The sequence below is a fragment of the Ictalurus furcatus genome, chromosome 10 (assembly GCF_023375685.1).
Source record: "Ictalurus furcatus strain D&B chromosome 10, Billie_1.0, whole genome shotgun sequence".
Classification (NCBI taxonomy): Eukaryota; Metazoa; Chordata; class Actinopteri; order Siluriformes; family Ictaluridae; genus Ictalurus; species Ictalurus furcatus.
The window spans coordinates 29,607,041-29,622,436 of NC_071264.1; the positions used below are offsets into that span (position 1 = coordinate 29,607,041).

General features: G+C 40.2%; 1 protein-coding gene across 1 annotated transcript; it reads right to left on the reverse strand.

The window, feature by feature from the left end:
* Positions 1-79: 79 nt before the first annotated feature.
* slc7a6 (solute carrier family 7 member 6) lies at positions 80-15,264 on the reverse strand. Its single transcript, XM_053634368.1, has 10 exons — positions 15,034-15,264; positions 10,108-10,647; positions 7,824-7,949; positions 5,954-6,098; positions 5,713-5,836; positions 4,867-4,970; positions 4,673-4,769; positions 3,331-3,480; positions 2,860-3,043; positions 80-706 (listed from the first exon to the last, which is right to left on the reverse strand). The coding sequence occupies exons 2-10, from the start codon at positions 10,634-10,636 to the stop codon at positions 642-644; spliced, it is 1,524 nt and encodes a 507-aa protein (XP_053490343.1). The 5' UTR covers positions 10,637-10,647; positions 15,034-15,264; the 3' UTR covers positions 80-641.
* Positions 15,265-15,396: the final 132 nt, after the last annotated feature.

Below are 15,396 nucleotides of genomic sequence, written 5' to 3' on the forward strand. Positions count from 1 at the left end.
GTTTGTGGTGGTTGTGTTTCCCTTTCTAAAATCAACACACAATTACATCAAACAATTCAAAGTACACTGCAAATAATGATCAAGTGAAAATATCTTTAATATGGACAAGTTTATCCATTTTATATATATTAATCAAATACAAGATTATGCAGCTTTTTTTTCCCCCCCCTCCCAGTTTTACTAATTTCAAGCTTTATATTTTTCCCTAAAATAAAAAAAAAAAAACCCTAATTTTATTGAATGAAAATCGGTCGAATTATCTCATACTGGGTTTACTGTAACAGCAAATTAGATCAATCTGAATATATTAGAGATAATTTCACTCGCCAGGACGTGAATGTTTGCAGCGTAGAAGAGACTTTCTAAATATCCAAAACATCTCAAATAAATGTAGCTAATAAATAACTCGCTTTTTTTACACCATTATATAAAAAGAGTCCGTTAGAATTCCAAAACACAGATGGATAAATATATTTGAGGAAGACGATCGGAAGTCCATCGGCTCACGTCCCTTGTAAGGCACCTCACACACACACACGCACACGTCTCTTAGAGGACAACTAGTCCCAGGTCACATGACGGGGCTCCTTCACCTGACTGTAGGTGTCCAGAACACATTGGGCTGGAGAAGCAGTTCTTTTTTACACAGGATCCATCTCCGTGAGAACGCAGAAACACGTGAACTGAGTGAATCGAGTGACAGAACCTGCAGGAGAGAGAGAGAGAGGGGAAAAAAAAATTATATGAAAGTGACCCGGTCTGTACAATGGACACCAGTGGGTGTAACCAGAGTGGAACTTTTAAGAGAAAGAAAATAAAAGCATAAGATTCAATGCCGTAAAAATAATTTTAAAAAATAATAAAAAAAGGACATTACGATGATTATATCCATTAGAGCAGGCGATTCACGTGAAATAAGATCGCAATACAGTACTGCTGCATTTTCTGTAAAGAAAAATAAAATCTAATACTTTATTTGATGCCTACGAATCATGTAGTTATTTATTTATTTATTTATTAATAATTAAAAATAACTGATTAAAAATTTGAAAAAATGTGCAACACTTGAAAGGATCATTTTACAAATCTGTAAAAAAAAAAAAAAAAAAAAAGTTTACTTTCTTACTTTTAGATTTAAAAATAACTTCTTTATAAAAATTCTTTAAAAAAAAAAATTTAAATGCTGAAAATTGTTTAAAACAACGTGAAGCATTTTACATCATTTTAAAGACTAATTACAAAAGTTTAACGCCAAATCAGTTTCCAGTCACTTTGTAATTATTCAAATAAACCATTAAAAAATGTAAAAAGATATCCCAATGTCTCAGAGAAGCGAATTATGATCATAGATATCATAATAATAAATCGTTACGTCACCCAGCTGTAATATCTAGAGTCGTATCGAAAGACGTCGCGGTTCGAGATCAAAACATGACCGAGATGATAGTTTAGAATTTCGGCTTTTATTTCCTGGTATGTACGTGTAGACGTGTTAAACCGCATAGAACACAACACATTTTGTATCAGACCACTCAATTTGTAGGTGAGCAAAAATATTGGAACACACGACTGATGGGTGTTTCTTGTTATCCAGGTGAGTCCTGTTAGGTTGAGTGTTTAAACGATGAATAGCTCGGAACATCTACTCATGGTTTGAGCCTTCGGTGTCACCTTGTTGATAAAAAGGATAGACCAACATGAAGATCAGAGAGCTGTCTATGGGAGAAAAGCAAGCACAGCCAATACAACAATGTGGACTGTCCTGAAAAAGAACGAAACCGCTGGTGTACTGAGAAACAGCGGAGGACAAACATTGCGAGCGCTGCGAAGAAAACCCCCAAAATAACAGTCAGTGAACCGCCACAGGGCAGAGGTTTAGGGATCACACGCCACCGTCCGACGAAGAATTCGAGAGCAGAAGTATACAGTGGATATAAAAAGTCTACACACCCCTGTTAAAATGGCAGGTTTATGTGATATATATATATATATATATAAAATTAAACTAAGATAAACCATGTCAGAACTTTTTCACCTTTATTGTGAAATTTTAATCTGTTCATTAAAGTGAAAAGCAATAAGAATCATTTTAGGGAAAGAAAAAAAGAAAAGAAAACCTAGTTGCATAAGTTTGCACACCCCTAAACTAATACTTAGTTGAAGCACCTTTAGATTAGATCACAGCGTTCAGTCAGTGTGGAGCGTCTTGTCTGGACTTGGCGATATTTTGCCCTTCAAACCCTCCCGAAACAAACAACTACTGAAAGAAGCTGCAGGAAGAACTTGATGTCAGTGAGTCACAGGCTTGAGTAAGCGATATGCAACCAAATATTAAGTGTCCTTTACTTTAGTTTACTTCAAGACTTCTGTTCCTATACCTTTGCTCACCTAAGAATTGGGTGGTCCGATACAAAAAAGGTGCCATATTTTAAAATGTTTAAAACATCTAGATGTAAATACCAGGAAATGAAAGCCGAAATTCTGAGCATCTCATTCATCCATCTATCCACCTACACACACACACACGTACACACACACACAGTATTTATTATTTAACATGGAAAAAGTAGGATAAAATTCTGTAATTTAATTTGACCATTTTGTACAAATGAAAGTGAGTTACTTCTAGTGTCAGTTATTTAAAAACAAACAAACACCAACAACAACAAAAAAGTAAAGTCAAGTATACAAAGATATCACGATCCCTACAGTGTTTGATCACAATATTGATATTATATCATCATCATCATCATCATCATCATCATCATCTCAGCGGATTAAGAGACACGGCTCGAATCGGTGCAGTTAAAGACACTGAATCATGTTTTACGAGTGTTGGTGAGCAGCAGAAACACTCACGCAGCAGTGCGGAGATGAACGGTGGCCGTTTGGACTCGGGGAGGTGAACGCCCAGGAAGTACACGGGAACGCCCGAGAGAGCGATGGCGATGCCGATGAAGGAGCTGAGTGGGTCACTGTAGAGGGGTACTGTGACCAGGAACACCGTACACAAGCAGAACACCACAGGGTACACCAGGGACAACTGTACACACACACACACAATCAACAATACTCGGTTACAGTTATTAACGTATTTATCCTACAGCACAGTTGAGTCTGATTCTCTGGCAGTAGTGCAGCTACAAATCACAGGTTTATATTAACGGGCTATCGTTTCTATAGTAACAGCTCATAGCACCAATACGATTTCCTCCTATGTCCGACGCCTGAAATTAAAACTGAAACCACAGCAGATTTATACTAAAAATCACACAGCAGATTTATTTTTCCCCCTGCTGTAATGTAAGGATGATAATACAGCTCAGTCACCTTCACAGGCCGCGGTCTCTCCGGATCTTTCCAGCGTAAGTAGACCTGTCCAGCGATGGACAAACCGACGAAGAACCAATAGCTGAAGCTGTAGTAGTTAATCAGCTGGAACACATCCTGCACGGTCAGGTAGATCAGAGCCATGGCACACTGAGCACAAAAACCAACAACATCCGACATCAGTGAGATCAGCGTTCAAGAGAAACCTGACCACCAGAGGGAGCTGCAGCTCGGCATCGACATTCCCGATCTGCTGGATTAGATCAAATGATCCGATCTGCAGGATTCCCTTGGGGGTCACTTAATTATTATCACAGGCACCGACAACAAACAGTGACGTCGAATTTGATGTCTAGTGCAGCGTTGGTCAATTTGAATTTATTTTACAAAATGATAATTAAACACAATTCGCACAGGCCAGAAGAGTTGAAAAGGCATATACGTGGAGATCACTAAACCACACTCTGTGTTCTTTTATGTGAGCGTTTGTGTACTTTATATGTAACTAATGGATAAGTAGGAATTTCTACAGAACAGAACAGAACAGAACAGAACAGAACAGAACAGTCCCGCCCCTTTAGCTGACCTGGGCGTGGCCTCATCAGATCAACACTGCTAGTTGTTTTAAGGATAAGACTCGGTTTAAGAGCAGGGGTTCTATCTATCTATCTATCTATTCATCCATCTATTGTTTTTAATTTTTACTTCCAATAAGAAATTGTAGTAGCAATAACTTTCTTCCATTTTTACAGGAACCAATTGCAGGTAGGAACTAAATCTGTGAGCGGGGAACCGAAGAAACGTCTTCCCACCACGCGCCGTATGATCCGATCGGCCTGAGGAATTGCTTCGAGTCAATGGTTCTGGATTTGTCGCTCGTCATACCGGCATATTTTGCCATTTTTTTGAGAAAAATCCTCAGTTCAGATGTCGCGTGTTGCTGAAATCGTGGTTCTTCGATGTACGTAGAAAAGCGACGATGGCCTGTCGCGGAGTCACGTCCAAGTGCGAACCAGAGGGAATGACACGAGATTATATCTATTATCGAAAAAAAAAGTCATTTTTTTCTATAAAATTGGGATTAAAATGAAAAATTCAAATGAACTCCATCTTGACACACGATCTGGCAACCCGAGTAAAGATGCAGAGCCGCGTTTAAGGTGCGGCACACACGGCCGTTTAAACCTCCAGGCAAAAGTCAAAGCCAAAACTGCACGAGCAGTTTATGATTAAATAATATTCAACTAGATCAAGTTAGCATGCTAGTTAGGAATTCTCTCACAGTCTGGGTCGAGAGTCATTCAATCATATGATGTAGGATTTGATCGGAGTTTGTACTTACGTTGAAGAGGAGCGCAGGGATGGGCGTGAACCTCTGCACGTGGATCATCGATAGAGCATTGGGGAGATGACCTTCCCGAGAGCCGACGAAGAAAAGCCTAAAACAGTCAGGATGTGTCAGGAAACGGAGGTTTTGTGTGTGCGTGTGTGTGTGTGTGTGTGTGTGTGTGTGTGTGTGTGTGTGATGAATCTGACCTGGATGCTGCAATGATGGAGGAGTTGAGTCCACCGTAGCAGGACAGAGCCACAGCGATGGGGATTGTCCAGCTCATTACACCTAAAGTGTGATCGGCAAACGTCTGCAAGACACACACACACACACACACACACACACAAAATATTTAATGGTCCCTAAATGTTTTATTCCGCATGCGCAACATCAATTTACCAACAGTTACATTTTTATTTATTTATTAAAGAGCAAGACGTCATTTTTTTTCCCCTCTTGATGTAAAAAACAAAAACAAACAACGGCATGTTCTCGAGAAACCTCAGAAGAACCATTCCTCTGTCCCGAAGGTGTCGGAAAACCTCAGGTTCCAGCTTTAGCTCTGACTGTTACAAAGCGCTCACGCTGGAGACTCCTTCCGTCGACGTTAGATACACTTCTCCTTACAGAAAAACGTCACCGTGTCAACGATTACACACGTTTTTTTAAATCTATTCATTATTTGTAATTGAACGTGTCAAAATGAATATTGAATGAGCGAATTAATTAATATAAACCTGCGATTGGTCTGAAAGGTGACCGATCAGGTGACACATTCGAGCGTACGTATCGTATAGACGTCTCTCCAGAAATGACGGTCAAACCAGAACACGTCTCAATGCGGTACATCACGCAGGAAGCCGGGTGTGAAGTGGAATGAGCCGATCTGTATATTAAACACACTCCTGTGTACAGATTTTTTTTTTTTTTTCCCCCCAGCTACACGGAGATGCGTCAGGGTACGATACAAACGTGATCAGGATCCGGACGTGAAACACGAAAGCTCTCGGGTGTAAACGCCGTCCCGGGTTTTTAATTCTGTAAAAACGCACCACAGCCACGGCGTCGCTGGCGAGGATGGAGCTCATGTCCAGCACGGCGTAGTAGGCCACGTTGGTCAGGATGTAGATGATGGTGACGACTGGCATGGACACGGCTATGGCCAGAGGAAGATTCCTGAACAGATCAACGTGACACGCTTCAGTTTTAGAACTTACCGGAAGGACCGGTTTATATGCGTCGAGGTTCATTTCTTGTTAAAACGACATGAGGGAGAGTTCCACCTGTACACACCTCTCTGGGTTCTTGATTTCCTCAGTGACATAGTTCAGAGTGTCCCAGCCCGAGTAGGAGAACAGGGCGGAGTACAGGGCCAGGGCAACGTCTCCCGGGTCATGAGACGAGCCCTGGAAAAAACCCTCGAAGTTTTCTGTACGACCTTTAAGACGGAGCACAACAAAGAGCGACGTTAAGTGACTGTAAAGACTAATAAGCAATAAATATATAAATACTGTAAATAATAAACAATGTGAAAATGTCAAACTTAGAAGAGCTCTGGCTTGTTTGACTTTCTGTAAATAAGTTTTGCAAATTAAACAGCTCCGTAACGTGTAAATCAGGTTTATCCTAGACATGAACAGAGCATTGCGTGTGTGTGTGTGTGTGTGGGTGTGTGTGTGTGTGGTGCTGAGACAGTAGAATTATTTATTTTCCTAAAAACAGCACGTCCTCAGCAAACAATTATAATTTTCATTAATCACGGAACACAATGTCTTTTTTTTAAACCAGTTTATAGTTAAAGACTTAACCCTTTTGTGCATAAATGTTTTATATGCATAATCCACATTCTGTAGAGTTTTTTTTTCAAAAAAAAAAGGACTGAAGATGGCGTAAATATAAGAATTTTGATTCCGTCTAAATACTGTCGTCTCTAAACGAATCCAAAAGGCTAAAACAGTGTGCTAGAAATATATCAGATATATCAATCCTCCCAAAACTTTTAACAGTCAGGTCGAAAATATGTAATGAAGACAAAATTCTTGTAGAAAAATATCATATAACATACAACCCCCAATTCCAAAAAAAAAAAAAAAAAAGTTGTAAATAAAAACAGAACGCAGTGATTTTGCGGATCTCGTAAAGCCGTATGTTATTCACGATAGAACACAGAACACATATCAAACGTTTAAACTGAGGGAACGTAAAGTTTTAAGGAAAAAAAAGAAGTTCGATGGCCACAACACGTCTCAAAAAAGATGGGACGGGGGGGGGGGGGGCAACAAAAGGCTGGTAGAGTAAGTGGTGGTAAAAAGAAGCAGCTGGAGGTGAATTGGGAACGGGTCAGTAAGATGATTGGGTATAAAAAGAGGATCTTAGAGAGGCGGAGTCTTTCAGAAGTAAAGATAGAGGGCAGAGGTTCACCAATCCACGGAAAACTGCGGCTACAACCTGTGGAAGAATTTCAGAATAATGTTCCTCGGTGTAAAATTGTGAAGACTGAATCTCTCATCATCATCTACAGTACATAATATCATCAAAAGTTTCTGGGAATCTGGAGAAATCTCTGTGCGCAACACAGGACGAGGGTGAAAATCAATACCGCATGGCCGTGATCTTCGGGCCCTCAGGCGGCACTGCGTTAAAATCAGGCCTGATTCTGTAATGGGAATCACTGCATGGGCTCAGAAACACCTCCAGAACTCATCGTCTGTGAACACGGTTCGCCGTGACATCCACAAACGCTGGTTAAAGCTCCATCGTGCACAGAAGAAGCCGCATGTGAACATGATCCAGAAACGCCGCCGTCTTCTCCGGGCCAAAGCTCATTTAAAGTGGACCGAGGCGACGTGGAAAACTGTTCTGCGGTCAGACGAATCCAAATCTGAAATCCTTTTTAAGAAAGCATGGACGCGGCACGTCCTCTAAACTTTGAGATTCGCAAATCACTGCGTTCTGTTTTCATTTACATTTCACACAGCGTCCCAACTTTTCTTTTGGAATTGTGGTGATACTAAATAAATACATACATACATACATACATAAATAAATAAATAAATCCTTCTTCTTCCCAAAAACAAGAAAATAAAAATGAAAAAACACCTCCTGACCAATCACAGCGCAGAACTGAACAGCGCTGTGGTGTAAAGGAGAACAGGAGTCTCACCCTGACACAGCTTCACCAGGCCTGTAATGATTATAACGATGAGGGCCAGAACTTTGGCGTAGGTGAAGATGTCCTGCACTCTGGTACCCCACTTCACATGCGCCGCGTTAATGAACGTCAACAAACCTGCAACAGGTGGAGAAAAGATCAATCGATTTATGATGATTCAACTGGATCAGGTCCAAAAACCTCAGAGTCTACACGTCTTATTTTACAATGGAAAATCCAATTATCCATAACATCCTCACTTCAACACTCATACAATTCTCTCTCTCTCTCTCTCTCTCTCTCTCTCGTTCTCTCTCTCTCTCTCTCTCTCTCTCTCGGTCTCACACATGCAGAATTTTTACACTTTCATACATAAACATTTTAACAGAAATGTTTTTTTTGCTGCTCTAAAAAGTGTAGAAAAACAAAAAGGGGAGTCATTAACTCTGAAAACGCTCCGAGTCACGACAGCAACCGAGAGATCCAGAGGAGACGGGTAGGGAAGATGAAGCTCAACAGAACCGGAAAAACACGTTCCAGGAAAATGGATTAACGACTATGTTGGGGCAAAAGGATTAGAAACATGATGAGCTGCAGAATTTTATTTTTTTATTTTTTTTTTTTAACGACAGTGTTTCTGTGTTGCAACATTCAGACAACACCAAAGGAGGGAACACTGTGTTCTAGAGATTTGGAGAAAATAAAACACAGAGATCTTGTTATTTATACACAGTAATGTGCAGACGTTTTTGGCACCCTATGGTTATTTTCAATACAAACACTGTCATGGTATTATCGAGCCAGAACGAAAAAACAAAAAAAAAAAAAAAAAAAAAAAAAAACACGTTTTAGATTCCCAAACTTTAGCGTTCTAGCACAAAATGACAATGTTACAGAAAAGTGTTTGAAGGTCAGTACAGAAAGCAGAGAGATACTTTTCAGACAAAAATAAACACAATGAAAGCTGCTGGATTTTGCTGCAAAAATAAGAAGAACGTGTGACGGTCAAAGCCTCCAGAAGAACCGTGTCTGGTTCTGCAAGATGCTCAATAAAACCTACACCTCGTTTCCTTAGAAAACTGCACACAATTGTACCGGATTTACATTTAAAAATAAAAAATAAAAAAGTAAATAGTCATCACACCAAATATCGGCTTTGTTTCATCACAGTATATATTATATATATATATTTTTTTTTTTAAACGTAGAAACATTTCATTATTTTTGCAGGCCCCGTCGCTCTACAGCATTTCTTTGTGCTGAAGACTTTTGCACCGTACTGTACACCGATCAGCCACAACACTGAAACCACCCGCCTAATATCGTGTAGGTCCGCCTCGTGCCGCCAAATCAGTCCTGACCCGTCAAGGCACGGACTCCACAAGGCCTCGGTTGGTGTGTTGGGATATCTGGAACCAAGACTTTAGCAGCAAGTCCTGCAAGATGCGAGGTGGGGCCTCCATCACAGAGCAAGCTGTGATGCACTGTGTTCTGCCTCCTTCCAATCATTAACTTCTTCAGCAGTGTGTGCTGCAGTAGCTCTTCTGTGGGATCGGATCAGATGGGCTAGCCTTCACCCATGACCCTGTCTCCGGTTCAGCGGTTCTCCTTCCTTGGAGCACTTTTGGTAGGTATTAACCACTGCATACCGGGAACACCACACAAGACCTGCTGTTCTGGAGACGCTCTGACCCAGTCGTCTAGACATCACAATCTGTCCCTTATCAAAGTCACTCAGATCCTTACACTCGCTCATTTTAAATGCTTCCAACACATTAACTTCAAGAACTGAACTAGCACCTGTCCCACCCCCTGACACGCGCCATTGTAATGAGATACTCCACCTGCACCACTTCACCTGCCAGGGGTTTTAATGTTATGGCTGATTATCTCATCATTTGTTTAGCCTCGGTTCCATGTTCCCAGTGCGAGTGTGATTTCCACATACACAACAAAGGTTGTTTTTTTTTCTGTTGCCAAATTTCTAACCCATTAATTTGTTTACTGAGGATGTGTTTTAAGCCCGACACACACACACACACACACACACCCTCAGAACTTTTTTTTTTTGCTTTGTGGTTTATAAAATTCTAGAAACAGGTTCATTTCATTTCTAACACACAGCAGTTTGATATGGTTTTGATATCACTGATATATCAGCATCATAATGGTTTAGTTTTAGTGAGGTCACTGTTATTCACTGTAACAAGGAAAGATACATTAAAATATACGTTTTAACTCCAGCTGTTTGGACTTCCCTACTGGATGAAGAGTAAATTAAAATAACCGCACTCACAGATGCAGGCCGCGGCGATGAGCCGAGAGGCGGAGTACGGCGGCTCGCAGCTGGGGAACATGGGCTGCACCAGGTAGTTGGCGAAGGTGATGGCGATGATGGCCTGGCTGGTGGGCTCGATGATGAGGAGCGACGTCCAGAGCCGAATAAACGCCAGAAAGCCTCCGAATGACTCCAGGATATAGGCGTAGCTAGCACCTGACTTGGTGATGGTGGTGCCCAGTTCAGCGTAACACAGAGCACCAATCACGGAGAAGATTCCGCCGATGGCCCAGATGACCAGCGACAGCCCGTAGGAGGCGCTGTAGATCAGCACACCTTTAGGCGAGACGAAGATCCCCGAGCCGATCATGTTTCCCACGATGAGGCTGATACCGTTCAGGAGCGAGATCTCCTTCTTCAGCTGCATCGTCTCTCTGGGCCGGGACTCTTCTGTTCCCCCGGAGCGACGTCTGTTTAACGCACCGGTACCAGAACCAGAACCGTTCTCCATTCTGCCCTCGAGCTGGTGGAGGAACAAACGCTGCATCCTGCTTCGATCTGGAACACAGAAAAAGGGTTTATATACGTTTCATCAGGTCGAGAACTCATCATGATGAACGCTGTAGTGTTTTTAACATGGGATCCAGCACCAGAATTATTGGCACCCTTCATAAAAAGGAGCAAATATGCATACGTGTATCTACACCCCAGCTCTGTTGAATTCTGGATTGTTATTGGTCAGGAGTGTTGATTAATTTCTCTACAACAGAAGCTCAGACAGTCTAACAATCTGAGCCTAATGATAAACGGATTAAAAAGAAAACCGTGCGTAAGTGATAAACGATACGGTGAAGTTTTCTGTAAGGAGATGTTTATGTAACGTGTATGGAAGGAGTCTCCAGTGTCAGCGCTGTGTAACAGGCAGAGGTAAAGCTGTGACTAAGTTTTCCCACATCTTCAGGATTGTGGTTTCTCGGTAACGTGTAACAAGCTGCGTTTTTGTGCGTGTGTGTGTGTTTTATTAACTATAAGAGAACAAAGAGAGGGCTGGTGAGGAAACAACTGTTTATATCTGCTGTAACACAAGCGAGGATGAGAACCAACTTGTTTCGTGTGACATTAAAATGTAGCTACAGGGGGATAAAATAATAATAGTAAAAAAAAATTTAAAAAAAGTACAACATGTTCTTACAATTCCGAGTGAAAATTCGTATTGCTGTAGATTGTTGGATGAGAGATAAAAACACTTTGGGCTGTGCTGTTATAGGGAAAAAAGCTAATTTTTTGTGGGAAAAAACCCCCAAAACCTACCACATCATGGATTATTTTCCTATAACAGCACAGCCCGAAGGGTTTTATTTCTTCTGTGAAGAACATTACGTTAAAAATATCGCCAAAAATCACCAACCAGAGACACAATACTAAGCTTTCTTTTCTTTCTTTTTATAAATAGAGACTTTTCTTCTCAAAAACATTCCTTTCTCACACACAAACATACCTTCCACAAAGCAAAAAATAACCACAGCCCCTAGTATTTTAATACTCGATATCTTTTGAGTTAAAGTTGTTTGGTTCTCGCCCTATAGTGAAAGAAGATGAAGTGATGTGTGCGCCCTCATATTTATACCCCAGGGAAAGATTCTTGTTAATAATAAAGTTCTTACTTCTTTTACCCATGCTCTGAAGATATGAAATGTCCAGGTTTGCAGGTTCAAACCTGTTCAGCGTGTGAACGCAGATCAAAGGAGAGGAGACCATTTCCACTGCACCATTTACGGTGATAAATTCAGCATATAAAAATTATAATTATATATATATATATATACATATATAAAAAGAATAATTGAGGGGGAAAAGTTTCAAACTTCGGGGGATGTGTGTGTGATCATGTATATAGCTCGGACTGACTCGATGAAGAAATAGTTACTTTTTTCCCCCCTTCTGAAACCGTGTCTCAATCTCAATGGCTGTAAAATCCTGGTAAACAATTCCCTGAGTGTGTAAAGAGGAATTTCAGATAAGCTTCGCACCGAGAGAGGTTTTGTGTGCTGTAAGAGTACAACGAGTTACACGCTGTTAAATGATTAAACACAGAGGTCTGACTGGTCCCTGGTGGTTCGCTGATAACGCGCTCCTCAGATTAGACGACTTTGACAGGTGGACAAGGTCTTGCGTAAATCTTTTCTGATTCAATCACGGTTCGCAAACATCAAGTCATTCATGGTTTATTTTAAAAAAAAAAAAAAAAAAAAAAAAAAAGCAGTCATTATACCCATTAGTATGAAAAATTCAGTGGCGCCAATACAAAAGTAATCGATTGATGTGATTTCTAATTCATTTCTTACAAACAGCTTGTTTGTTTGTTTGTTGTTTGTTTGTTTTTTACCTTCTGTTCTGTGTTAAATACTTTTTGTAAAAGTTTTTAAAGACGTTATTGGGTCTCAGTTGAGTTGGGCTGGAAAAACTTCAATATTGTGCTAAAAATAAACATTGGGACCTCGTCTTGTTCTGGGTCTCTTCCGATTCCCGGAACGTCGAATCCCAAACATCTGCACTTTGAGCCATATAAAGCCCTGATGCATGAAGAGTGTGTTACGGTCTCCATGGAAACCTGTACTCATCACCGTGGTTTTGACCTTGTGCAGCTCAGCTGGATGAGTGTGTGTGTGTGAGTGTGAGAGAGAGAGAGAGAGAGAGAGAGAGAGAGAGAGAGAGAGAGAGAGAGAGAGAGAGAGAGATTCATGCCCTTGAGGCATACTGTTGTTTTCTTGTTATTTTAGTTCAGTGACTTTGTTTTAAGCAGCTGGGTTTCTTTCTTTGCTACTCAGAGTGTAAATTTTTAATACAGTTTGTGGAAAGTTTGAAGTGTTAAAAAATTTAACCAGGGAAACACTGTTTACAGATATTGTTACTAAAAAATTTTTTTTTTTTAAATTGAAACGACTAAAAACAGCCAAGGAACAGCTATATTAAAATGCCAGGGTCTATTAAATATACATGAATATGCAAATTTGGACACTCCTCCACATCTTCCTGCAATTCCTAATGACTTAATATTCCAAACATTAGCTACCTCAGCTAGGTAACTGTTAGTAAACTCTCTGGCATTAGTCAGACGAGCAGGGGTTTACTCCGGCTCAGTTTACATTCTCATTCTCTCACTGGTTTATTTAACAGACGGCGCAAAAACCTATTAGAATACGTTTCAACGTCTCCAGTACAACCACCGCTTGTAGGTCACCAACGTTAGCTAAAGTTGTCTACAAACCAAGATAACATCCCCAGGTACTATGTTGTCATCCTCTAATCTCAGGACACGATTAGATCAAACTCTGTGGAGTTTCTTTTATTTAGTGACTTCATAACCTGGGCTCATACGTAGCTCCACCCCCAAATCGGCTTTAAAAAAGAAGGACAGAGAAAATATGACTTTAGCAACAACATCAAAAGAAAGGAAAAAAGTGCTCAATTTGACAATCACCAAAACAATCAAAGCAGAATTCAGCGAGTTAAATAAATAAATAAATAAATAAATGCAAGTTTGAATGTAGGAAAACTTTGAGAAGCCATCTGTAAAAAGCACAGAAAAAAAAAGAAAAGTTTTTCCAGATATGGACAAAAAAAAAAAAAAGTATTTAATGAATTAATTACAATCATACTTGTAATTAATTATTCAATTAAATCACTAAATATTTACCACAATATACTATTTGTATAAAATGAAATGGTACACTTGTTTCAGTACTTAAAATGATGACGTAGCGATGGTTAAATAAATTATCACTCTGCTGTTAAAGAAAACAGGAATCACGTGACCCTTAAAGTACACTTATAGTCACGTGATGGATAGCGTAATGATTATGCATAACTGAAGGATTTCATCGGTGTTTTTGTTAAACAACATCTGCACGCTCCGATAACTTCAAGCAGGTTTTAATTAAAATATTGGCCTTGACAGTACAAACAAAAAAGAAAAGAAAAGAAAAGAAAAGAAAAAAAAAAAAACAGCAGCGCACTCACACACACACGCGCGCGCGCGCGCGCTCTGTCAGAAACCCAAGAAGATATAAATAGAAAGAGCACAACACTGATTTTGGAACAATCTGGCAACCCTAGGAGATGAAAAAGCCATAGAAACATGAAACCTGGCAACCTCCTTTGTTGCATTGCGGTACACACAGACACTAAAACAAAGTTTAACGATTATATACAATTAATGACGTTTCTACATGAATCAGTGTATGGAAAGAAATCTGGATTTGGGGTGGTAAATGTGAGTTCATTGACGGAGAGTTGAGGGATTAGAGGTGTTTATCAGCTGAGAGAGGATCACAAGATTTTTTCCCCTCAGATGAGGGTTTCATGGAAAACACCATCACTTCATATCAATCATTAATAATAATAATAATAATAATAATAATAATAATAATGTTTAAAATGTCCCAGTGTGGTGTTCTCACGTTCTAAAATATCCACCACTGATCAAGCCTTGAGAAGCATGGTTCTCATTCCAGCATGCTGTAATCTCACTGGATCTCGCGGACAGGTGTTCAGGTTATTCAGGTTATTCAGATTATTCAGTATTATTCACGACTTTTCTCTAAACAAACCAACAAAAAACATTCAGTTCACAGTTCAAAACTGTAAACAGCCTTTTAAATGCCACGTCCTGTGTAGGACAAAACAACAACTAACTCACCACCACAGGAAATACATCACGGCTCATGTGGAACAAAACAAACGCTGAGAATATAGAAATAACTCAACAGCTCATTTCTACTGAAGGGTCATGTTGTTAAAGTGAGAAAGAAATAAAACCACATGACTTTCTCAATCATTTTCTCTCTATTCCTCTATCCGTCTCTCATTATATCGCTGATTATTATTTTTATTATTATTATTGTTGTTGTTGTTTCTTTACTTTTATGAAGTCCAGGCACTCACCTCGTCCCGTCCTCCGGGTCTCAGCTGGAGCTGGAACTGGAACTGAACTCCTGAACACCGGACACACCGGACACACCGAGGAGCATCCTCTCACTCCCTCCTCTCACGCCCTCCTCACTCCTCAACACGGTAGACAAGCCGCCGGAGGATCACGTGACACCGGCAAACCCCTGCGGTCACGTGGCTCACACGCGCTTTAATCGCGCAATCAGCCAATCAGAGTTCACTCACTTCTCCTACGTCATAATTTTGATTATGTGTTAGTCCTCGTAAACATAACCTGTGACTTCAGAAAATAAGTCACAAGTGTGTGTACTTTCTTCTTCTTTTTGTATTATATAGGCTAGGCGAGCTACTGAGTTA

Excerpts from the sequence above, each read along its gene's own strand:
- slc7a6 (XM_053634368.1), bottom strand. The coding sequence starts at position 10,636 with ATGCAGCGTTTGTTCCTCCACCAGCTCGAGGGCAGAATGGAGAACGGT. Across the intron at positions 6,099-7,823 it reads CCTGGTGAAGCTGTGTCAGG|GTCGTACAGAAAACTTCGAG; the intron begins GTGAGACTCCTG and ends TCCGTCTTAAAG. Across the intron at positions 3,481-4,672 it reads TCCCTGCGCTCCTCTTCAAC|TGTGCCATGGCTCTGATCTA; the intron begins GTAAGTACAAAC and ends TTTTGTGCTCAG.